General features: G+C 35.7%; 2 protein-coding genes across 2 annotated transcripts in view; both read right to left on the bottom strand.

Moving 5' to 3' along the window:
* Positions 1-2,979: 2,979 nt before the first annotated feature.
* On the bottom strand, positions 2,980-21,458 carry LOC106075276 (uncharacterized). The gene is made up of 10 exons (XM_056016648.1): positions 21,310-21,458; positions 19,710-19,748; positions 17,823-18,025; positions 15,790-15,982; positions 12,812-12,996; positions 9,855-10,050; positions 8,471-8,577; positions 7,405-7,657; positions 5,774-5,800; positions 2,980-3,227 (listed from the first exon to the last, which is right to left on the bottom strand). Exons 1-10 carry the CDS (start codon positions 21,350-21,352, stop codon positions 3,124-3,126), a joined length of 1,350 nt encoding a protein of 449 aa, XP_055872623.1. The 5' UTR covers positions 21,353-21,458; the 3' UTR covers positions 2,980-3,123.
* Positions 21,459-23,819: 2,361 nt separating this feature from the next.
* LOC106080226 (uncharacterized) overlaps positions 23,820-24,103 on the bottom strand; it is a 40,071-nt gene continuing 39,787 nt past the window's right edge. The window contains exon 25 of the mRNA XM_056017675.1: positions 23,820-24,103. This exon is cut by the window's right edge and continues 402 nt beyond it. The gene's annotated coding sequence lies outside the window, so the exon portion shown is untranslated.

The following is a 24,103-nucleotide window of genomic DNA, read 5'->3' as shown; positions in this document are numbered from 1 at the left end:
TCTTGAACAAGGGAAAAAATGTACTTGACTGATGTGGTATTTTAAGTTGAATTAGTTCCCTTTATAGGTCGCTGCTTTAAAGTAAGTTTGAAACAAACAATACCCATGGCCTCCTTCAGTCGCCCACACATCAGTTCCCCCCTCTCCACGCAGATGATGTATCCAAAGGGACGGCAGTGCCAATACAGTTTGGGGTCAGCGGCGTCGCATGTTCTGCGAGGTTGTAGCATTGGGTGCTGCAAACTGCCTTAGGGTCGTCATCTCCTCATTTTTCCTCAGGGTTGACTTCTGAAGCCTTTCCCTAGATTACTATACAATCTTCTATTTCTTCTATTTATACGCACCTCATTAGCTGAGTGGTTAGAATGTCGGCTTGGGGAGGCTTGAATCATGAGTTTGATATCAGGTTGTTCCTTTTTTTTATATACTTTTTTAATACGATTACAGTCAAATTGACCCAGATATCTCCTCCTCTCCCCTCCCCTCTATTTTCCCAAATGGTTCAGATAAGTGATCATCATCATCATCATCAAACTCCATTTGAGTGAGAGCTTAAGAGGCTCAAATCCTCTCTGGACAGAAACCATGCTGTATTGCGTAGTGCATGCATGTCGAGAAATTTTGGTTTCTCCGAGCTCAGCAAGTCTTGGGTCAGTTAAACATAATATGGGGCACGCTTTCCTCTTCTTCCCCGCAACGGGGGAACCCAAAACAGTGATAGAATCAATTTTAACAATCTCACAATTTTATTTGTTTTGCTAGAAAGCACAAGAGCTACAAAGGCAGACAATACAAATAATAACAATCTCTCAAGATGAATCTAAATGAAAAGTTATAATAATGCAATTGGTAATCACCAAGCATTGAGCTCATTGCCCAGGTTGTGGTCTTAAATCCTGTTTTGTTTTTTAAGGAAATAAATGAAATATGTGTAAGCCCTCCTCCGTTTTGCGTTGCAAAGCGTACTAATTTGTAACATGTAATATGTACACTTTCTGATACCTTTAAAAGAACAAGATCATTGACTATATAGATTTTCTTTTATTTTGTACCGCTCGCACTAACCTCTACATATAACGAAAGGAAGAGAGAGAGAAAGAGAGAAATTGTGTATACAAATTAAAAAGAAACAGAGAAGGAAAGAGAGAGAGAAAGATTGTATGACTACATGTAGATTTACAAATGATATTTTAAAATAACTTTGTTGGTCTACATAACCGCCAAAACGAATAAGAGAAAGAAAGAACAAGTGTTAAAAACGAAAAGGAGAAATAAAACAAGAGAGAGAGAGAGAAAGTGTGTATGACAATGAAAAATGAACAAAAAAAAAGAGTGAGAGAAATAGTGTATGGGAACGAAAGTCAGAAAGAAAGAAAAAGAAACAGAACGAAAGAAAGAAAAAGAAAAAGGGAAACAGAACGAAAGAAAGAGAAAGAAACAGAGAAACAGAACTAAATAAAGAGAAAGAAACAGAGAAACAGAACTAAATAAAGAGAAAAAAACAGAGAAACAGAACTAAATAAAGAGAAAGAAACAGAGAAACAGAACTAAATAAAGAGAAAAAAACAGAGAAAAAGAACTAAATAAAGAGAAAAAAACAGAGAAACAGAACTAAATAAAGAGAAAAAAACAGAGAAACAGAACTAAATAAAGAAAAAAAAAAAGAGAAACAGAACTAAATAAAGAGAAAGAAACAGAGAAACAGAACTAAATAAAGAGAAAGAAACAGAGAAACAGAACTAAATAAAGAGAAAGAAACAGAGAAACAGAACTAAATAAAGAGAAAGAAACAGAGAAACAGAACTAAATAAAGAGAAAGAAACAGAGAAACAGAACTAAATAAAGAGAAAGAAACAGAGAAACAGAACTAAATAAAGAGAAAAAAACAGAGAAACAGAACTAAATAAAGAGAAAAAAACAGAGAAACAGAACTAAATAAAGAGAAAGAAACAGAGAAACAGAACTAAATAAAGAGAAAGAAACAGAGAAACAGAACTAAATAAAGAGAAAAAAACAGAGAAACAGAACTAAATGAAGAGAAAGAAACAGAGAAACAGAACGAAATGAAGAGAAAGAAACAGAGAAACAGAACGAAATAAAGAGAAAGAAACAGAGAAACAGAACGAAATAAAGAGAAAGAAACAGAGAAACAGAACGAAAGAAAGAGAAAGAAACAGAGAAACAGAACGAAAGAAAGAGAAAGAAACAGAGAAACAGAACAAAAGAAAGAGAAAGAAACAGAGAAACAGAACGAAATAAAGAGAAAGAAACAGAGAAACAGAACGAAATAAAGAGAAAGAAACAGAGAAACAGAACTAAAGAAAGAGAAAGTAACAGAGAAACAGAACGAAATAAAGAGAAAGAAACAGAGAAACAGAACGAAAGAAAGAGAAAGAAACAGAGAAACAGAACTAAATAAAGAGAAAGAAACAGAGAAACAGAACTAAATAAAGAGAAAAAAACAGAGAAACAGAACTAAATGAAGAGAAAGAAACAGAGAAACAGAACGAAAGAAAGAGAAAGAAACAGAGAAACAGAACGAAAGAAAGAGAAAGAAACAGAGAAACAGAACGAAAGAAACAGAGAAACAGAACGAAAGAAAGAGAAAGAAACAGAGAAACAGACCGAAATAAAGAGAAAGAAACAGAGAAACAGAACGATAGAAACAGAGAAACAGAACGAAAGAAAGAGAAAGAAAGAGAGAGAAAGAAAAAGAGTATCACAGAACGAAAAAGAGGCAGACAAAGAGAGAGTAAAAGAACAATCTTAATCTTAAGATAAATAGGACCAAAGTGTACGACTGTTAACAATGGATAAACAAATGTATTTACAAGCTGGACCAGCAAATGGTGGTATGAAAGGTCAAAGACACTGTCACAAGTTTACAATTTATATTAAGCTTTCTACATCTGTCCATCAAACAGTCATAAAAACAGATATAAAAATTTAAAAAAAAAAGCAAACGCTAAAATTCTCTTTACATGTTTTCTGCATGTTATGTTTACTAAGGGAGATAAGTAGAGAAGGGAAGTAAGCGAGCTGTGAAGTCACTAGCTGCGTCCATCATTTATTCTGCACTATCGCCTTTCAAGACATGACACCAAATATGGCAGGTCCCTAGCTCTAGACTGTTATAGTTGTGCTTTTCATATATAATAGTATTGTCGCAATTATAGCAGATGGAAGTGGGAAGTCTATGATGGGATTCTCATTCGTCGCCGCAGCATCTGTGAAGCAAGTCAAATTTTTAAAAAAGTACTTTAAATAAAAAAGGCAAATATTTAGTGACATTGCATTAATCGTTTCCAATTAATCAAGTAAGCGTCCTTGTAATCACAGCAAATTTCCATAAGGATCAATAAAGCAGTCTTAGTCTTAGTCTAGTCTTAGTCTTAGTCTTAGTCTTAGTCTAGTCTTAGTCTTAGTCTTAGTCTTAGTCTTAGTCTTAGTCTAGTCTTAGTCTTAGTCTTAGTCTTAGTCTAGTCTTAGTCTTAGTCTAGTCTTAGTCTAGTCTTAGTCTTAGTCTTAGTCTTAGTCTTAGTCTTAGTCTAGTCTTAGTCTTAGTCTAGTCTTAGTCTTAGTCTTAGTCTAGTCTTAGTCTTAGTCTTAGTCTTAGTCTCAGTCTTAGTCTTAGTCTAGTCTTAGTCTTAGTCTAGTCTTAGTCTTAGTCTAGTCTTAGTCTTAGTCTTAGTCTTAGTCTTAGTCTTAGTCTTAGTCTTAGTCTTAGTCTTAGTCTAGTCTTAGTCTTAGTCTTAGTCTAGTCTTAGTCTTAGTCTTAGTCTTAGTCTAGTCTTAGTCTTAGTCTTAGTCTAGTCTTAGTCTTAGTCTTAGTCTTAGTCTTAGTCTTAGTCTTAGTCTTAGTCTTAGTCTTAGTCTTAGTCTTAGTCTTAGTCTCAGTCTTAGTCTTAGTCTTAGTCTTAGTCTTAGTCTCAGTCTTAGTCTTAGTCTTAGTCTCAGTCTCAATCTTAGTCTTAGTCTTAGTCTTAGTCTTAGTCTTAGTCTTAGTCTTAGTCTTAGTCTTAGTCTTAGTCTTAGTCTTAGTCTCAGTCTCAGTCTTAGTCTTAGTCTTAGTCTTAGTCTTAGTCTTAGTCTTAGTCTTAGTCTTAGTCTCAGTCTCAGTCTTAGTCTCAGTCTTAGTCTTAGTCTTAGTCTTAGTCTTAGTCTTAGTCTTAGTCTCAGTCTCAGTCTTAGTCTTAGTCTCAGTCTTAGTCTCAGTCTCAGTCTTAGTCTTAGTCTCAGTCTTAGTCTTAGTCTCAGTCTCAGTCTTAGTCTCAGTCTTAGTCTTAGTCTTAGTCTTAGTCTTAGTCTTAGTCTTAGTCTCAGTCTCAGTCTTAGTCTCAGTCTTAGTCTTAGTCTCAGTCTCAGTCTTAGTCTTAGTCTTAGTCTAGTCTTAGTCTTAGTCTTAGTCTAGTCTTAGTCTTAGTCTTAGTCTTAGTCTAGTCTTAGTCTTAGTCTTAGTCTAGTCTTAGTCTTAGTCTTAGTCTTAGTCTTAGTCTTAGTCTTAGTCTTAGTCTTAGTCTTAGTCTTAGTCTTAGTCTTAGTCTTAGTCTCAGTCTTAGTCTTAGTCTTAGTCTTAGTCTTAGTCTCAGTCTTAGTCTTAGTCTTAGTCTCAGTCTCAATCTTAGTCTTAGTCTTAGTCTTAGTCTTAGTCTTAGTCTTAGTCTTAGTCTTAGTCTTAGTCTTAGTCTTAGTCTTAGTCTTAGTCTCAGTCTCAGTCTTAGTCTTAGTCTTAGTCTTAGTCTTAGTCTTAGTCTTAGTCTTAGTCTTAGTCTCAGTCTCAGTCTTAGTCTCAGTCTTAGTCTTAGTCTTAGTCTTAGTCTTAGTCTTAGTCTTAGTCTCAGTCTCAGTCTTAGTCTTAGTCTCAGTCTTAGTCTCAGTCTCAGTCTTAGTCTTAGTCTCAGTCTTAGTCTTAGTCTCAGTCTCAGTCTTAGTCTCAGTCTTAGTCTTAGTCTTAGTCTTAGTCTTAGTCTTAGTCTTAGTCTCAGTCTCAGTCTTAGTCTCAGTCTTAGTCTTAGTCTCAGTCTCAGTCTTAGTCTCAGTCTTAGTCTCAGTCTCAGTCTTAGTCTTAGTCTCAGTCTTAGTCTTAGTCTTAGTCTTAGTCTTAGTCTTAGTCTTAGTCTTAGTCTTAGTCTTAGTCTTAGTCTTAGTCTCAGTCTTAGTCTTAGTCTTAGTCTCAGTCTCAGTCTTAGTCTTAGTCTTAGTCTTAGTCTTAGTCTTAAAACAATGTACCGCACGACCAGGCAGCTAATGGACCTCATCACATCTAAAAGAACTTACGACTAGAAATGTGTGCGCGTTATAACGCGCATGAATACACTGAAAAAAAAATCTCAATTTCATCTATGTTAATTTTTTTTTTTTTTAATTTTAATTTAAACAAAAATTATAATCTCGATATTCACTTCTTCAAAAAAAAAATTGTTTCTATTTTTTTTTTACATTCGCTACTTATATAATACGCACTTAAGTAGCTTTTTTTTTTTTTTTACTTAGGTCCGTGGGCTGCTATATGTAGTGTAAATGGGTCCCCCTGGTCATAAAAAGTTTAATAACCTCTGGTGTAAATAGTTGAAGTATTCACAAGTCCTGTCAAATGAATCACCCTTAAGTGTGTCTAACTCATACTCAAGGTAATACTAGCCAAGTCACTAAAGAGTAGTAATGTTGTGTGATCAATTCAAGACAAGGGCATTAAGCAGATAACAAACACATTGAAGTACAGACACTACATTTACCTCCCTTGCTTAAATCTATTACAATCTCACATACTTACTCATCATCTCGTTGTAACTCCGGAGTCCTAGATAAAGAGAGATAGTTTGATTAAAAGTTTTTATTTAACTATAAGCGTCATTTATGAAAAAAAGTCGGGATTTAACTCTATGTTTATTTAGGATTGCTATAAAATAGCTGAATTTCTAGTTACAAATGTTGTGTAATACTCTTGGATGATATAGGAAGGCTATACAATAACAACAAGTAGATTCACAATAGCCATTGTAATAACAATATGGCGGTCTACATAACCCCAAAAAGAAATCATAGCCAGTAATGCTGTAACGTATGTAAAATAAACATATATTCCTTTTCTGTAGGACGTAGGATAGATAGATAGCATCAGCTATGAACTAGCCCTACGCCTATTATTTATTTGATACTTGAGACCAACTTTAGGTGACTGGGGTGTATGGGGTATCTAGGAGGGCTAGCACCTCTAGTGGACAGGTAGTCGTACCCTCTTTTTGAGGGTAGCTTGGCTCACTCTTGGTCCCCACTCGGTACCCAACTCTCACCTGTGGCTCCCAGAAGCTGTAGCATGCGCAGCGGCCACACCCCGGAAACGGCTTTTGACTGGCCGGCTAAACCAGGTAGAGGGTATCTGACGTGTCCATGGCATTCAGTACACTGAGGTTCTGTCAAACCTAGCAAGTGAAGTCTGGACTTGGCGGCCTGTGCGTAACGTCACAAAACTAGACTAATCGGACAGAATGGCAAGTACCAGCACAGTGCTGTGGAGTACTCAAGAGCAGGACAAGACACACAGAAAGTCTCTGGTCATCCACTGCACCCAAGCTTGTCCCCGGACGTCTTGACCAAATCTTGCTTCCGGAAAAGGACGGGCTTTAGGGCGAGAGAGTGAGGTCGACGGTTGCGCGAATCCTCCTCACTTTAATCCAAATTCCAACGCAAGCCACTTGTCATCCCCCCCCCCCCCAAACACAAGTGGTCATCATCGAACCACGATGGACGAACTATATATATATATATATATATATATATATATATAGGTGACTGATAGTGAACGCACAATTGTGACGACACTAATCCAAAGTGAGACTGTAGCTTACCTATATTAAACTGACAGTTTAGGGCTAGGCTTTCACAGAGGTAACATCGTACATGACTGAGACTAGACTGCTCCCGTTGTGAATTTAACAGTTATAGTGCATACGCCTTTTGATTGTTCACTCTGTGGAGTTGTGTTAGATTGTCTAAGAGCTGAGCCGAAGGCTCTTCGAGCTCTAAGTTTGAAAAAAAAACCTGTTTGAGCGTCAAACAGTAAAAAAACAAACCTGTATGAGCACAGTTCTGTCTGGAAGAGACCCAAGTCAATGCCTATGTAAAGCATTGCTATTTCCGATGCATCTGGCCCCTCAACACATGGGCTAGACATGGACGAAGGCCGAGCGCACCGGGGACCTCCGCCATTTTCCTATGTTGTACCAAGCTAACCGTGGAGGGCTCGCCATTAGTGTAACGGCCCCTTGAGGAACGGATTATTGGGCTCGCCAGTAATTTGACTAATTTGACGCGTACAGAATCACACAACCTATTTGCTAAACACTACAAATCATACAGACGCAGATGAGACACTCTTACATTAGTCACGGGTCAATTACCTACCATCTTGACTAACGAGGACCGTAAAGTGGACTGACGACTCCTCCCCGTTGTTGTCGACCGCACAGTAGTACGTAACATTCAGCGTCGTCTTGATCCTGAAGATGAGATTCTTGCTGTAAAAATAGGTCGAGCAGTTGTCCGAGTCTTTGGTCAAGATGGCCTGGCCCTTGGGATACGCGTAATTCTGTCCAAAGACGTCGTCCAAGGATCGCCCCTCATCTATCTTCCATTGATGCTTAAGATATTTCGGTCCCTGGTAAATATAAACAACAAGCTGTGCGTCATAAAAAAAAAAAGGAAATTTCACTAATCGTATTAAAAAAAAAACAACAACAACATAAAGATCCCCTGTCAGAAATTGTGGTCAATAGGGCAGATGATGTAAAGGGATCATGGGCGTAGCTAGGAATTTTCCATCATTTGGGGGGCTCGACGTCTTTGCACACTAAACAGCGCTAAGAAAAAACAATTTGTAAAAATAGTTTAACCGAACAGATTAATTATTGTTGGACTAGATCAGTGGTTCTCAACCTTTCAAGCTCGGCGACCCCTTTCCACAATATACCACTCTGCCGTGACCCACACCCCCAACAGCAATAGAAGAATAGACAATAACCATCCTTATTTTTGATGGTCTTAGGCGACCCCTGGCAAATCGTCAATCGATCCCCAAGGGGATCGCGACCTACAGGTTGAGAACCTCTGGTCTAGATCTATTACAAAATTTGATAACATGACTGACTCAAACTAATTCTGACAAGACAAAAAAGGGGGAAATTAAATTTAAACGTGATTTCAAGGCTGGCCATTTGTAACAAGGGACCATGGGCGTAGCTGGGAATTGTCCATCATTTGGGGGCTCGACGTCTTTGGGGGCCCCTACATTTTGCGTAATATTTCATATTTAATGTAAAAACACTCATTTTGGGGCCCCCCTCATGTGGAGGCTCGGGTGGATTTTCAAATTCTCCCCCCTCCCCCTCCTCCCCCTCCCCTATAGCTACACCACTGCAAGGGACCTAAATTATGATTTTTTTTAAATAGCTTGAAAAGTAAATTGACTTACCCTATATCTACATTCCATAGTGACAGTATCGCCAAAGTGACTTAATGAAGCAAATGGACCAAAGTTACTCTTGGGTGTTACTATCAGATCATTGAGAAGGAATGGTTCTGTACAATTAATAAAGAACTCATAAAGTTTATATTTAGGCCTACTCCCACACACGTTAAAGATTTTATATTTCAAATACACATTTATCTTAGTGTGTTTTGTATGACATGCCCTAATGAATGTGCTGATTTTTTCAGGGCATAACTATAGTTAGAGTTTGAGAATGATATCAATGATATTGTCTACAGTTTTTCATAAAGATAGATAGATAGATAGATAGATAGATAGATACGTAGATGGATAGATAGATAGAGATAGATAAATAGATATATAGAGATAGATAAATAGATATATAGATAGCTAGATACATACATAGATAGCTAGATAAATATATATTGTAAGGCACTTTCTTTATATTATTAGTTAGTTAGAGACGCACCATAGAAGACGTATATTGAACGGGACTAGTGACGCTTGGGATATTTTGGGTTAGAGACTGGAACATCAGTTAACGATAGGATTCTCTAGAGCAGGGGTTCTGAACTTGTGGGTCGCGACCCCCTGATTGACGATTTGCCAGGGGTCGCCTAAGACCATAGATAAATATATTGTTTCTGTCAATTCTTCTATTGCTGTGTGTGTGGGGGTGGGGGTCGAGGAAGAGCGAGGAGTTGTAAAAAGGGGTCGCCGAGGTTAAAAGGTTGAGAACCGCTGCTCTAGAGGGTAATGACGTGTTTTATTTGACAAAGACATTGTCTGTGGCCTTTTTCTTGGATTAAACATTATATTTATTGTTCGGCAGTGTTGACCACATCTTTTCACTAGTTAAATAGATGTTTGTTGTTCTGTGCTGTTGGTCAACTGCATTGACTACGCCCGAACATGAAACCCAAACACTGCTGAGTAATTGTCATCATTTTGACAACCTGTCTACAGTTTGACTACAATACAGAATAAACATCCATCATAATATATAGATAGCTAGATAGATCAGTGGCGTAGCTAGGGTGGGGGGAGGAGGGGGGAGAATTTGAAAATCCCCCCGGGCCCCCACTTGAGGGGGGGCCCCCAAATGAGTGGTTTTTTTTTACATTAAAAATTAAATATTACGAAAAAATGCAGGGGCCCCCAAAGAGATCAAGCCCCCGGGTCCCCAAGCGATGGAAAATTCCTAGCTCCGCCCTTGAGATAGATACATACATACACATGTACATGCATTCGTACATACATACACAGATATTTACATAGACATTAGTAAGCATTTTAAAGGTAGTGGCGTGCATACATCCATATATATATATATACAATGCATTTAAATCTCTGTGCTTTAAGTTACCTTTAGCTATGAGTTTGTAAACGTCGCTGAATTCATATGCTGTGGCGCCTTGTACAAGCCTGGCACATCGATACTCCCCAGCGTCTTCGCATCCTGCGTCGCCCACTGTCAAGGTTATCCCTAGGGCGGAGGAAGTGTCGTGTTCTGCGAACGTCTGGTCGAAATAGACTTTCCATTTCCTCCCGACTGGTATAAACTGTCAAATAAATATGTTTCAGCGTTTAGGTCTTTGCCTTGACACGTAAGGCTCTCCCAAATATACTCTTTACTTTATGTTCTTTCCCGGTGGTTGGTTTATTTCAAAAGGTATTTCAACTTAACAAATAAGGGCGACCTAAATTCTTACTGAAAATAATGCTTGAAAAAGCTTCGTGGTAAAAAAAATTCGTACATGTACCAGTTATAGAAGAATATTGATTCAACGTGTAATGAGATACAGTTAATGAGATATAGTTAATGAGATATAGTTAATATAGTTAATGAGATATAGTTAATGAGATATAGTTAATGAGATATAGTTAATGAGATATAGTTAATGAGATATAGTTAATGAGATATAGTTAATATAGTTAATGAGATACAGTTAATGAGATATAGTTAATGAGATATAGTTAATGAGATATAGTTAATGAGATATAGTTAATGAGATATAGTTAATGAGATATAGTTAATGAGATATAGTTAATATAGTTAATGAGATATAGTTAATGAGATATAGTTAATGAGATACAGTTAATGAGATATAGTTAATGAGATATAGTTAATATAGTTAATGAGATATAGTTAATGACATATAGTTAATGAGATATAGTTAATGAGATATAGTTAATGAGATATAGTTAATATAGTTAATGAGATATAGTTAATATAGTTAATGAGATATAGTTAATGAGATATAGTTAATATAGTTAATGAGATATAGTTAATGAGATATAGTTAATGAGATACAGTTAATGAGATATAGTTAATGAGATATAGTTAATGAGATATAGTTAATGAGATATAGTTAATGAGATATAGTTAATGAGATATAGTTAATGAGATACAGTTAATGAGATATAGTTAATGAGATATAGTTAATGAGATATAGTTAATGAGATACAGTTAATGAGATATAGTTAATGAGATATAGTTAATGAGATATAGTTAATGAGATATAGTTAATATAGTTAATGAGATATAGTTAATGAGATATAGTTAATGAGATACAGTTAATGAGTTAATGAGATATAGTTAATGAGATACAGTTAATGAGATATAGTTAATGAGATATAGTTAATGAGATATAGTTAATGAGATATAGTTAATGAGATATAGTTAATGAGATATAGTTAATGAGATACAGTTAATGAGATATAGTTAATGAGATATAGTTAATGAGATATAGTTAATGAGATACAGTTAATGAGATATAGTTAATGAGATATAGTTAATGAGATATAGTTAATGAGATATAGTTAATATAGTTAATGAGATATAGTTAATGAGATATAGTTAATGAGATACAGTTAATGAGATATAGTTAATGAGATATAGTTAATGAGATATAGTTAATGAGATATAGTTAATGAGATATAGTTAATGAGATATAGTTAATATAGTTAATGAGATATAGTTAATGAGATATAGTTAATATAGTTAATGAGATATAGTTAATGAGATATAGTTAATGAGATACAGTTAATGAGATATAGTTAATGAGATATAGTTAATGAGATATAGTTAATGAGATATAGTTAATGAGATATAGTTAATGAGATATAGTTAATGAGATACAGTTAATGAGATATAGTTAATGAGATATAGTTAATGAGATATAGTTAATGAGATATAGTTAATATAGTTAATGAGATATAGTTAATGAGATATAGTTAATATAGTTAATGAGATATAGTTAATGAGATATAGTTAATGAGATATAGTTAATGAGATATAGTTAATGAGATATAGTTAATATATTTAATGAGATATAGTTAATGAGATATAGTTAATGAGATATAGTTAATGAGATATAGTTAATGAGATATAGTTAATGAGATATAGTTAATGAGATATAGTTAATGAGATATAGTTAATGAGATATAGTTATGCAATGCAGACGTTACTTCAAAAAAGAAGTCCTACGCATGTTTGTAGTTCAATCTAGACATGCATGTTAATCACTTAGTTAAACTCTACCAAGTCGTTGGTTTTCCAACCTGATTCAGGCAACCCAGACTTTGCTCAAGGGAATAATGAGTATTTGTACATATTGGTCTAAGAATATGGAACGAGATTCGTGCTGTTGTCTCTGTGTCTTTCTGAGTATTTTAGATTTGGTTTTTGTATTTGAAGATTATGGTTCAGTGTTTTATGAATAATTTATAATTTACTTTTAAGTCTTCTGTACTTAACCCTTCAATTGCGGAGCTTTTTTTACAATGAGTATAAAAAAACAACATGGATTAACAATGCTAGGGTTTAGAAGTACCACACGCGTCTAAAAGGGATAAGGCTTTCTAAATTTTTAAGCTTTTTCTAAAGGTGTTACTCTAATGAAATGTGAATATTCGTTTGCTATGAGTCTCACTGCACTGTTTCCTCGTCCCATATGCTAGGACAAATTTGTACAAATACTCCTTCTTCCCTAGTGCTATTAGAGCATGGAATGGGTTGCCTGAGCTAGCCAGGAAAACCAGTGACTTGGCAGAATTTAAGTCACTGGTTAATATGCATGACTAAATGACGCGTAGGACGTAATCATCTTCTTTTTTTGAAGTAACTTCTGTATTATATAAGATAAGATATTTTGTGCCAGTTTTAGTTTCTTTATGTTTTCTTGAGTTGAGGGGTCCCAAACAGAGGATGCTTATTCTAATATTTGCTTAACCAAGGTTAAATAACATTTAGATTTTATGTCCATATTTGAAATGTAAAAGAAATCTTTACATCTAATACTGAAGTCATGTCTCACTCACCCAGTTGGGATTTTTCGATGGATTTCTTGCAAGGGTTCTAAAACTGTCATTAGAGCCCAGGTCTCTGTACTGTAGCTCCAAGCTTACGATAACCTTATTGGGGCTAGAGGCGAACATGCTTTTGTCACAGTGGGCGGTGAAACTGTTCCCGGGGCCGACACTGTGTATGCTCACAATCAAAGGAGCTGCACTTCGACAAAGAGAATAATGTATTAGCCTACCGAATTTCACTATACACCGTGTCATGGTGCATCTATAATCTATATTAACTCTTTCTCTCCTAACCGACGATACCAACGTTGATTCCGTCAGAAAGTGGTAAATAATTAGGGAGAGAAAGAGTTAAGAAAGAATGGATGCCTGGCTGATCGTGTGGTAAACAATTTATAGCGTCGCTAACAGGGTGCGTAACTCTAAATATCATAAAATATGTAGTTTTTATTTTGTAAATCAAAGCTGAAGTTACATTTTGATTGGTTGTTTTTTTTTTCTTTGTTTTTGTTTTGTTTGTTTGTGACAAATCGAGGCATACTGCATTTGATCCTTGTTGTGACTTTTTTCCATTCTCGAGGCAGTACTTTTGTTACTTATATATGTCGATAAATCATATGGTGAATTCCGATGACTTTTGATAGCTTTATCTTGTATCAGAGTTGAAATCAAGACTAAAATATTTGCATCATCTGTGCAGTGTGACGAACTGGCCGAAGGATTGTATTAATAAGTTGATGAATTCATATGAAATGAAGAAAGAAACATCTCTCTGTATTTCCTTCAAACTTCTTTAATAACTTCTTCAACTTTCACATCAAATTAACTTCTTAATTCAATAACAACTTGACACTTCATAAATAAAACTTAAAGATACATAAAACTTCACTTAGTATAACTTCAACTTCAACTACTAAAACTTTACTTAATGGACCCGCTAATATCACAAAACTTATTACTAATCAAGGACTGAGCGAGGACCATCGCTCTACAAGAACTACTACTATGCGAGGACCCCGTCCAACTGACTTTCCCCTTATTTATACTTTCTTTGATCGTACGTTCCAGATCATGGAACCTTCTCAGATAATTATTTTAGTAACTTTGACCTTCTAGAAGCTGACGTGTACTATTTTTTTTCTTAACCTCTTTCTTTGATTGGATATCTAAAATTAACTTGTTTACGCTGGACACTTGCACTGGTTTGAACTTGCTTCTAGAAACTGGTCGAAATAGGTCACAGACTCGACTCGTGACAGCAGACACCATTTTTGTTTCCCAAGAGATTTTGATATTTGTCCATTTACTTCGAGCTCCTTCTCACCGGCCTGAATGAGAACAGTCTACACTGTTCTGTCTGGCAGGTGGGTCAGACTCTCGGCAAGAGACCGAGTACACTAAGACCCCCGCCATTTGCCATTTCTATACCAGGCTAACCGTGCGGGACACGCCATTTATGTATCGGCCCCTTGAGGAACAGCGCCTGGATTGTGACAAGGTTGTGGGGGCTTTTTTACAACTCCGCACAGTGCAATGAGGATGCTCTCGCACCCCCTTAGGCACCCCCACGGGAGTCTTGTTTTGCTACGCCTTTAGCCTACGATCGTTTCCACCCGGGCGCCACTATGAGGCAGGGTAGCATGCCCGGGATATTTGTCCAAAAAGGAACCAAGTCTCTCAGGCCGTACTAGTCGTTTCCAGAGGTTGGTAAAACAGAAACTCGTCAATTAACATAAATTTGGCGACAGAACTTTGTTACAAATGACGTGATAGGTTTTTTTCAATTCCTGCATAAAGTCAAACTTAAACTCTTGAAGTACAAACTTACTGTTAAAAAAAATCATCACAAAACAATTTTTTTTTCTAAACATTGTTTTTAACATTCGAGGTCCGTTTCTGAAGGGCTGCTACATAATGAAAAACATTACCTTCAATAACATGGCATATTGTTAGTTATAATCGACATTGCCCTTACTTAAGCAACGACGTGCTATAAATCTTAACCATAGAAATGATATGTATGATTCCACAATGCCAAGATGTAGCGCTGTTTAATAATTGACTTAATCCAAATAAATTGAAATAATTGAGTTAAATTCAGGTTCAGTTGTCTACGACACCTTTCTCGAATAGCAGTTGTAATAAAAATTAGTAACTACAACTATGGTAAAAAATGTGTACTAAGACAAGACCAAGAAACATTATTTCCTATGGTCTTAGGCGACCCCTGGCTAATCGTCATTCTACCCTTAAGGGGGTCGCAATCTACAGGTTGAGAACCCCTGAGATAGATCCACAAGGAGAGCGATCATAAAGAAAGCGTGCCGGATTGCAGATGGCGTAGACACCAGGCGGCTAGAATATCAATTACCGAAGCTCAGAATGCAGGAAAATGTTTAGCACTTGGTCGCCCCCCTAAACTCTCTAGGTGAGTCTCACTGCGTTACCCCCCAATCCCCAGAGCTTGCTAAAGGGAGGAAAGACACGAATATAAATTCCTTGGTATAGTCTTGAGTCGCCAATCAATGCTGGAGAAAAAAAGCTGATTACTAAAGACATTCAAAGAAAGTAAAACCTGTAATTTTCTACGCGTCTCATTATCTCCTTATGCACATATTTAACTTGAAATGAGAGATAGATATAAAAGTAATGAAATAAACTTAGTTTTAAACAAAATATAACCCACCACAACAACAACAAAAAATCTTTACTCTTTTATGCCTCTAGATCAGTGTTTCCAAAACTCAAACCGAGGGATGCTGGTTTTCCGCGATGCCTAAATAGGTGTTTCGCGAACAACTGGTATAATTAACTAGTAGGCAAATATGTGAAATAATATCTTCTTAAATAAATAAGCTAGCTGTACTGCTAAATACTCAGAATGTACGATTTGTTCCTTTAAGAAAAATAGTTTGGGAAACACTGGCTTAAAGCAATTGTCCTAACCATACAACTTCCCGCAACGCAGTTGCCAATTTGTGCAATACCTCTTGTCTCTAATTCAAAAATATCCGAGAGCCAGGGATTTTCAGAATTTTCTGGCGTCATCTTGCACCTGTAAAAACCAGCATCTCTGTAGCCAGCGTTCGTGGCGTTTAATACAATCTGCATGTATTTCTTGTTGAAGAAGCTTGCCTGGCCGCTGAATTTATAAAACCATCTTCTGTCTGTCGGGACGTACTGTTGGAGAAACGAAAATGAATTTATGTTTTATAGGATTCCACCAAAATGTTAAAATTTCAGAAATGCCCCAACAAAAGAAAAACAAATATAAAGAGAATAGCTACATCATAATTGAACATTAGACGGGTAAATGATAGTAGGAAACTTATGAGAAAACTGAAACAACAGTATAAAATCAAGTGAAACCCACACTCGAAAGATAAGATAACTCAGAACAAAGAGAACTCGGAACAAAGATAACTCAGAACAAAGAGAACTCAGAACAAAGATAAATCAGAACGAAGAGAACTCGGAACAAAGATAACTCAGAAAAAAGATAACTCAGAACAAAGATAATCAGAACAAAGATAACTCAGAACAAAGATAACTCAGAACAAAGATAAATCAGAACAAAGATAAATCAGAACAAAGATAAATCAGAACAAAGAGAACTCGGAACAAACAGAACGAGCCAAAGAAACAAAAGCAGAGAATAAAGATATATCTGAAATATAAACAAGAGACACACTTAGGTACCATCAAATATTAGCAAAGAGCCTTTGCAAAGAGCCTTGCGGCATTCTCATAGTTCAAACAATGGTATGCCGTGCTTATAGATATAAAAGTATTACATTTATACTTCTGAAAGTCTTTGACAGATAGGCCTAAACAAGAAAATTAAGTTTATGATAATATTCCTTTTTTACAGATACAAACATATAAACAATTATTAAATGTAAAACGAATACTATCCTATTATTTATGTTATTGGGAAAAAAAAGAATATAAAACATTTTATATTTATTTGGAATCTCACGATAATTAAACAAGCAATAGAAAAAATATACTAAAAAAAAATAAAGCTTATCTATGGGAAGGAACTGCTGAGGTACCGCCATTTATCAGAAAATTACAATGTTTATCTCCCTTTCTATTACATAAAACTAAATTAATTAAATTAGTACTAAATGATTAACTAATTGGTTAACATTTATATTGACTTCCACAGGACACCCTGTATGGTGATCTAATAGAAGGCAGGAAAGCCGCTTGTCGCCCGCTTTTAAGGTATACGGATGTGTGCCAAGGCGACATGAAGCTCTTCAAAATCGACACTAGCAGCTGGGGAAAAGTAACACTGGATAGATCCACATGGAGAGAGAGCATAAAGGAAGGGTCTCGGATTGCCATACACAACAGAAGCAGAAATAAGGGTGAAAATGCAACGGCGCCTGGTGATTATATATGCCCAACCTGTGACCGCAGCTGTGTATCAAGGATTGGCATCTATAGTCACACAAGAAGATGCGAAGGGTAGAAATTATATACATAGTCGTAAAATGCCACAAATATATATTAAGTAGCATTTATTCCCCTTATTTCGAAATCAAACAATATAATTAATCACCAACAATTAATTAACTAATTGTATAATTTTTTTGGTTGATTCATATCTTTTCAGAATTTTATTTTTAAATAAATACGTAAGCAAAGTCTTAACTTGATTCGAGAATGGGAGATGTTAAAACTTTTTACCAGACAGACAGACAGACTTAAAGTCAGACAGACTGACAGAGTGAGTTGATTTAAGCTTTATAAAAATATCCAAGACCCTTAATTCAACTTTAATGTTGCCAACTAGAGTTTCAAAAAAAGCAATTGAACTACGAACGAAAGAACCTAGAAAACTGAGTCAAGTAGTGTTTAAAAGTCTACAAACACTAACATATAACTTTCAAAAAAAGCATAGCTTGTCAACATAATTTTGTATTCTATACACAGGATACACATTTTTCCCGCCATATTTAATAATGTCCATTACAATGTAGTGACTTCTGCCACCAACTTTGCCCCTTACCGCATATTTCCCAAGCTCTTCCGTAAGAAATGGGTCGTACTGAGCTATGGTCTGATAGGTGTCGTCCACAATAGTCTTACGCTGCATTGAGATGCTAATAATGTAATGGTCGACTGGTATTCTGGAGAAGCGGGCATAATTACATATAGCGACGAAGTTGTCTTCCGGTCCCACTTGGCGTAAATTTAAAATTGGTCTGTGCTCTGTTTTAAGATTCGAGAAACAAAAAAGGTATTCTTTAATTGAATATAAATAAAAAACAATCGAAATAAAAAATTCATTAAAAAAAAACCTAAGCTTATCTAACGGGAATAACGCAGCACCTACTACTATATCTTAGAACTAAAAAAACTATTTCTATTTTCATTGAAACATAAAGCTTATTGGAACCGGAGTTGTCAGGTTCTTGAAATGGTTATGTCGTTTTGTCCAGTTTTCTCGGAGATCCAGAAAGAGAGTCGTTACAATAATGAATGTATATTTTGTACAAAGCTTATATCAAGTTACTCTGTCTGTCTGTCTGTCTGGTTAAAAGTGTGTACACGTTATTTCTCCCACATCCATTCTCGGATCAAGTTGAAAATTTGCACAATTATTCATTGACATAGACAAGGATTAATGTATTTTAAAAAAAGTAGCTAATTACACAATTGATACGTGGCAGTGTGGTACTTTGAATACAAGCAACAAGGGAAACTAATACTTCGCAGATATGGTTGAATATGTTGGTTTAAGTCCCCTTAAATATTTGTTAACGTTATTCTTTAAACAAGTATTTATTGTTCCTAACCAAACATGAATCAACAAACAAAAAAATAAAATAAAATATTGGTAATTAATTCGATACTGCTATTCCGCATAAGGGAAATAACTTTTACATTATTGGTAAATATAGTTTAAAGGACGAAGTACTTCCCCTTAGAGAAATTAGTATTTATGTTCGTTTGTTTGTTTTAATTTTTTAAAATGATTTTAATATTTTGCTTGTTAACTATTGGTTAATGTGATGTGAAGGACTACAGGTTGGGGTCGGGCGTGGGGACGAAAGGCCCAGGAGACATCTGAATGGGAAGATGTGTTGAAGCAGACCGGAGCCCTCAACGGGCTGTAGCGCCACTGGGATGGATCGATGAAAATATAGGCAAACTCATCTTGAGATGAAACGAAATAAATTTAGCAGACTAAAGTCATTTATTAAAATGGTATTTTGAACAAAATTTAATTCACTTCACAAAACACGTCTTTTCACTCAGGCATTCTGGGGGCGTCTGTTGTACCAAAGACAGTTTACGACAGTGTCGACTTTCTTGCATCTTACAAACACTGCTTAGCCATTAAAAACAAAGACCGCATCACAAACGAATAGATTAGAGAAAGGTTTCAAAGGCAAACTAAAGCTCTATGGTTATTTTACAAGGTCTTCAAGGCTTGCAAAGACCTTCCTTCAGGGGACAGAACCAGGAAAAAAAAGAAGAGGCAGACAGAGAAAGCGATGGGAGGACAACATAAAAGAATGGACGGCCTGCCAATGAAAGAGGTTCTAACCAATGCAAAATACAGAAATGGAGAAAGACGGTCGACGAATCTTGTGTGATGCCCCAACTGTCAAACAGATTAAGGGATAGGCGAAAGTGAAGGAAGCCACTAACCTATAGCTAATTTCTTCTCACAGTCACCATAGAAACACACACAAATAGACTCCAAAACACTATTCAGTTTTGTGTAAACAATTAGACGTACTAAGAAGCCTCGAAGTTTAAAATCCTTGATCTTAATCGGGATTCGAACTCTCGACAACTCGTTTCGAACCCACTCAACCACGCACTCTTGTAAATAAAAACAAATGTTAACAATATAATGAAATATCAATATCTATGTTATACGTACCATGATATGAAACAATTTCATAATTTAACTCTGCTCGGGCTGTGTTTGAAGAGAGAAGAATGTCATAGGTTGATGAAAGACAACATTTGGTTTTGGCATTGAAAGGGGAGTGAATTATGAAAAGTAAAATTTTAGTGTTAGGGTCTGGAACAGAGTTATGGTTATTAGTATCGACTCTTAAAAGTAAACGTATTTAAGTATGAGCAACTACATGATTCTCCAACTGTATAATAAAGGTTGTGAGGGGGGGGGGGGGAGGAAGGGCGGTGGCTGAGTGGTTATGCGTTAGGCTTCCGAACCTGTAGGGTTCTGGGTTCCAATCTTGGTGAAGACAGGAAACCTGAATTTGTATTTTTAGGGTACAAAGAGTTGTGGGAGGTAAAGGCGGTTGGTCGTTGTGATGACCACAAGATACCCTGCTCGTTAACCGTTGGCCATAGAAACAGATGACCTTAACATCATCTGCCCCGTAGATCGCAAGGTCTGAAAGGAGAACTTTTATTTATTTTTTTAAATCATCAAGGTGACAGTCATATTTCAAAAGTTGGCAATTCACTAAGTGGAAAGGGCAGCACAGTTTAACTCTTTCTCTCCGTATTATTTTCCACGTTCTGACGGAATAATTCATTTTTGATTGACTAACGTTTTCGTTTGTTATCAGAATATGTTTTAGTTGGTGTAGGGTTAAAGGTGAAAGCATACTCCAATTATAGAACACAAAGTAAAGTTAATATAATGAAACATTAATTTAATTTAATGAGGTCAAATCAAAGATGGCATCGTCAATTAGGAGAGAAAGAGTTAAAGACTCTTTAGCTCAAAAACAATAAATAGTGCTAATTATACATAAAACTTTCGGGATCTTTGGGCGCCTTTGAGTCCACACAGCTCTAATGGGCACTCGCGTACATCCGTATATCTTAAAAAACGGACGACCAGCGGCTCTCCTGCCTTCTATTAGATCACCATACAAAATGTTTTGATTGAGTCGACCTACTGGCATTCTACAAACGTTGTCAAGCCAGCAAATAAAAGTTAATGATATAAAAAAAATGCAATACAATGTGATGGACAGTATATGAAAAGATTTTAGTTGCCTTAGCTGACATAGAAGAGAGCACCTAGTTGCATGCGGCCTCACAACGAGACAGCTGGAGGTCGCTCACAAAAGAAAATCCGCTGCCGATGACAGGCGCAGACGGCGAAAAGAAAATCTAAATCCACCACCTGCTGACAATTGTTATGCTTGCCCTGGATGTGGCAAAATATGTAGGACATGCTGCATTCCTCACTAATCTTCGGACTTGAAGACAAGCCTTATTATTTTTATATTAGTATATTATAAGCTAAAGTGCCAGAAATGTAATTAATTGTGCATTGCTAAAATATGCACATAAATTATTGCATCCTTTTTAAAAAAAAATACACTTAGTAACTTAGGTCATTTCGACATTTGTAAACCGAACACTCTATAGTCTAGATCTAGCTCTATACCCATTCCTATCTTTATCTTATCTTATATAATACAGACGTTACTTCAAAATAGATGATTACTTCCTACGCGTCATGCATTCAAGTAAATCTTTAAAATTTGACTTACATTCTAATAGTGTTAAAGTAATTACAACTAAAAACAGAGTCATTCTAATGTCATCGTTTGCTCCTGCAGAATAGCAGAAGTCAAATATGCCCCTAGACAATGTTAAGAAATAACTTTATAAGTCTTCCATTTTTACGGAAGTGTTATGATCTCTGACCTATGTAGGTATGTGATTAAAATTTAAGACGCACACATTATATATAGGTATGTGATTAAGAATTTAGATAATTACATTGGTTTGGCTCTGGTGTGCAATTTTAAATAGTGAATTTTACACAATAAACTTTTTTTTTCTTTCAAGAAGGAATGATCTAAACATGTTTATCAAGTAATTCTCAGAGTAGCGTAATGCCTCAAAAATACAACGACACTGGACTCTGGTCTGGGCAGTAGGCCTACCTGTCAGGGATCAATGTCCATTCTGCCTTGTTAGCTTGGTCTATCCATTTTCTCCGTGTTTGATTTTTTTACATAGATTATCTACCTTTGTTCATTATTATCTACCTTTGCTCATTTTTGTCTCTTAATAAAACCGCAGTTGCGTATTTTGTTAAGATTTACATTTTCCTTACAGAGGCTAAACCAAAAGAACATTTTTTTAAAAATATGATTAATTGTTAATTTTAAACTGTAGAAAGATAAATATTGATATGTAAAAGGGTCGAACAGTTTTGCCACCCCCACCGGCCCAAAACACTATCTTATCTTATCGCATCTTATCTTATAAATTACAGACGTTACTTCAAAAAAAGAAGATGATTACGTGTCCATAAGTCAATCTAGTCATGCATATTAATAAATGACTTAAACATTGTTGGTTTTCCAGGCTGATTCAGGCAACCCGTTTCATGCTCTACAAGCAAGTCCTGGCATATGGAACAAGGAATGTGCCTTTATCTTTGTTGTATCGACTGAAGACATGCTAGACATCTGGCGAGTCTTTCTGACGACGTTGTGTCTTAGGACGGATGTTTACTAATACTGTAATGTACTAGTTTAGAGAGTAGGTTAGTTTTGTTAGACAAATTTATTGTGTATAGTTTTAGCGACGGTAAAAGTAGTGACGTAGTAAGACAGACTTATGACGTAGGAGACAGACGAACAGGAGACCAACATGGCTTTCATCTAGAAGTAGGCTGTTTTGAATATGATCTAGAAATAGGCTGTTTTGAATATGATCTAGAAGTAGGCTGTTTTGAATATGATCTAGAAGTAGGCTGTTTTGAATATGATCTAGAAGTAGGCTGTTTTGAATATGATTTAGAAGTAGGCTGTTTTGAATATGATCTAGAAGTAGGCTGTTTTGAATATGACCTAGAAGTAGGCTGTTTTGAATATGATTTAGAAGTAGGCTGTTTTGAATATGATCTAGAAGTAGGCTGTTTTGAATAGTAAGTAGAAATAGCGACGTCTTAGGAAGACTGGACGGATTTCCCAGTGGTTAATAAAGTATCATTTTATAGAACTGAATGTTGTTATCAGCTATATTCAACTTGTAATGCTCTGTGGCTAATGTTAAGTAATAAATGATACTTAGTCGAAGTCAGATTAGATTAGCCCGTAACAATACTAATGTAGGGGAAAGAACTGGCAGAATGTGACTTCTAAAATAGGCAGTTTGGGAATGTCTTACAAAGGTCGTCGGGCACATATCTGAGACCCAAAGAAAGTGTCTTCCTGAAGTGGGAAGCAAGCAGTGCCTGGGAGGATTATGTCGTTGTCTTAATTTTAGGTGTGGCATAATTTATAGGTCAGTTGTGGACTTTCATTAACTTAGAGCACCAAAGTTTTTCTACACCACGAAACTGCTGCAGGCGTATTATATCATAACTTATAAAACTTGAGCTAACTTAAATATGATCTTAGTGAACAAAACTAAATAAAACATTTATTTTGATTTTCAATATTGCATGTATTTTTAATGTTAGATGAAATACATAAATGTAGAAGACTTTAGTGATACTATAAAATGGTATTTTGAACAAAATTTATTTAAATTAATAAAACCAAAAAAAAAACACGTTTTTTCAACTCTATCAATCTGGAGTCGTCTCTGGCCTAACTGGGCCAATAGAGAGCAATGCCGCCCATCTTGCAACATTCACACATAGCCACCAACCACACGCTAAACCCTTCCCAACGTCACCATGGAAACAAACACACTCACAAGGTCGAAACTCGGTCTGCGCGGTTTTGGTGAAACACTGCACTCATCCTTAATCTTTAGACTTGAAGAAATTGCCTTATACAAGAATAAAACAAATAGATATCTGACTGAATTAAATAATGCAAGCGAACAAACACAAACTACCCTAACCCTGAACTATAAAACATGTCAAAATTTGAAAAAAATAAAATAAAAAACGAAAATAAAAAAAACAAAACAAAAAAGAAAAAAAAAAGAAGAAAAAAAAATACAAAGATCAAAATTTTAATTTTCAGTTTAAATATTTTAAAATTTTTAAATATTTTTATTTTTTAACTTTTCATGTTCACACAAAATTTTAACAATTGAAAAAAAATATAATCACAAATCATACATTTTTGTTCTTTCTGCACATGAAGACTGAGGCTCGGTGGCTGGGAGTCCAGGGTTCGACTCCTGGTGAAGATGTCGAATTTTAATTTCGGAACACTTAGGGCGCCTCTGAGTCCACCCAGCTCTTATGGGTACCTGACAATTATTGGGGAAAACTAAAGGCAGTTGGTCGTTGTGCTGGCCACATAACACACACGTTAACTCTGGGACACAGAAACAGATGACCTTCGCAAAAATTTGATCTTCTTTAAGATA

The sequence above is a fragment of the Biomphalaria glabrata genome, chromosome 18 (genome assembly GCF_947242115.1).
Source record: "Biomphalaria glabrata chromosome 18, xgBioGlab47.1, whole genome shotgun sequence".
Classification (NCBI taxonomy): domain Eukaryota; kingdom Metazoa; phylum Mollusca; class Gastropoda; family Planorbidae; genus Biomphalaria; species Biomphalaria glabrata.
Note: the sequence above shows the minus strand (reverse complement) of the source record. Positions and strands in the feature narration are given on the sequence as shown.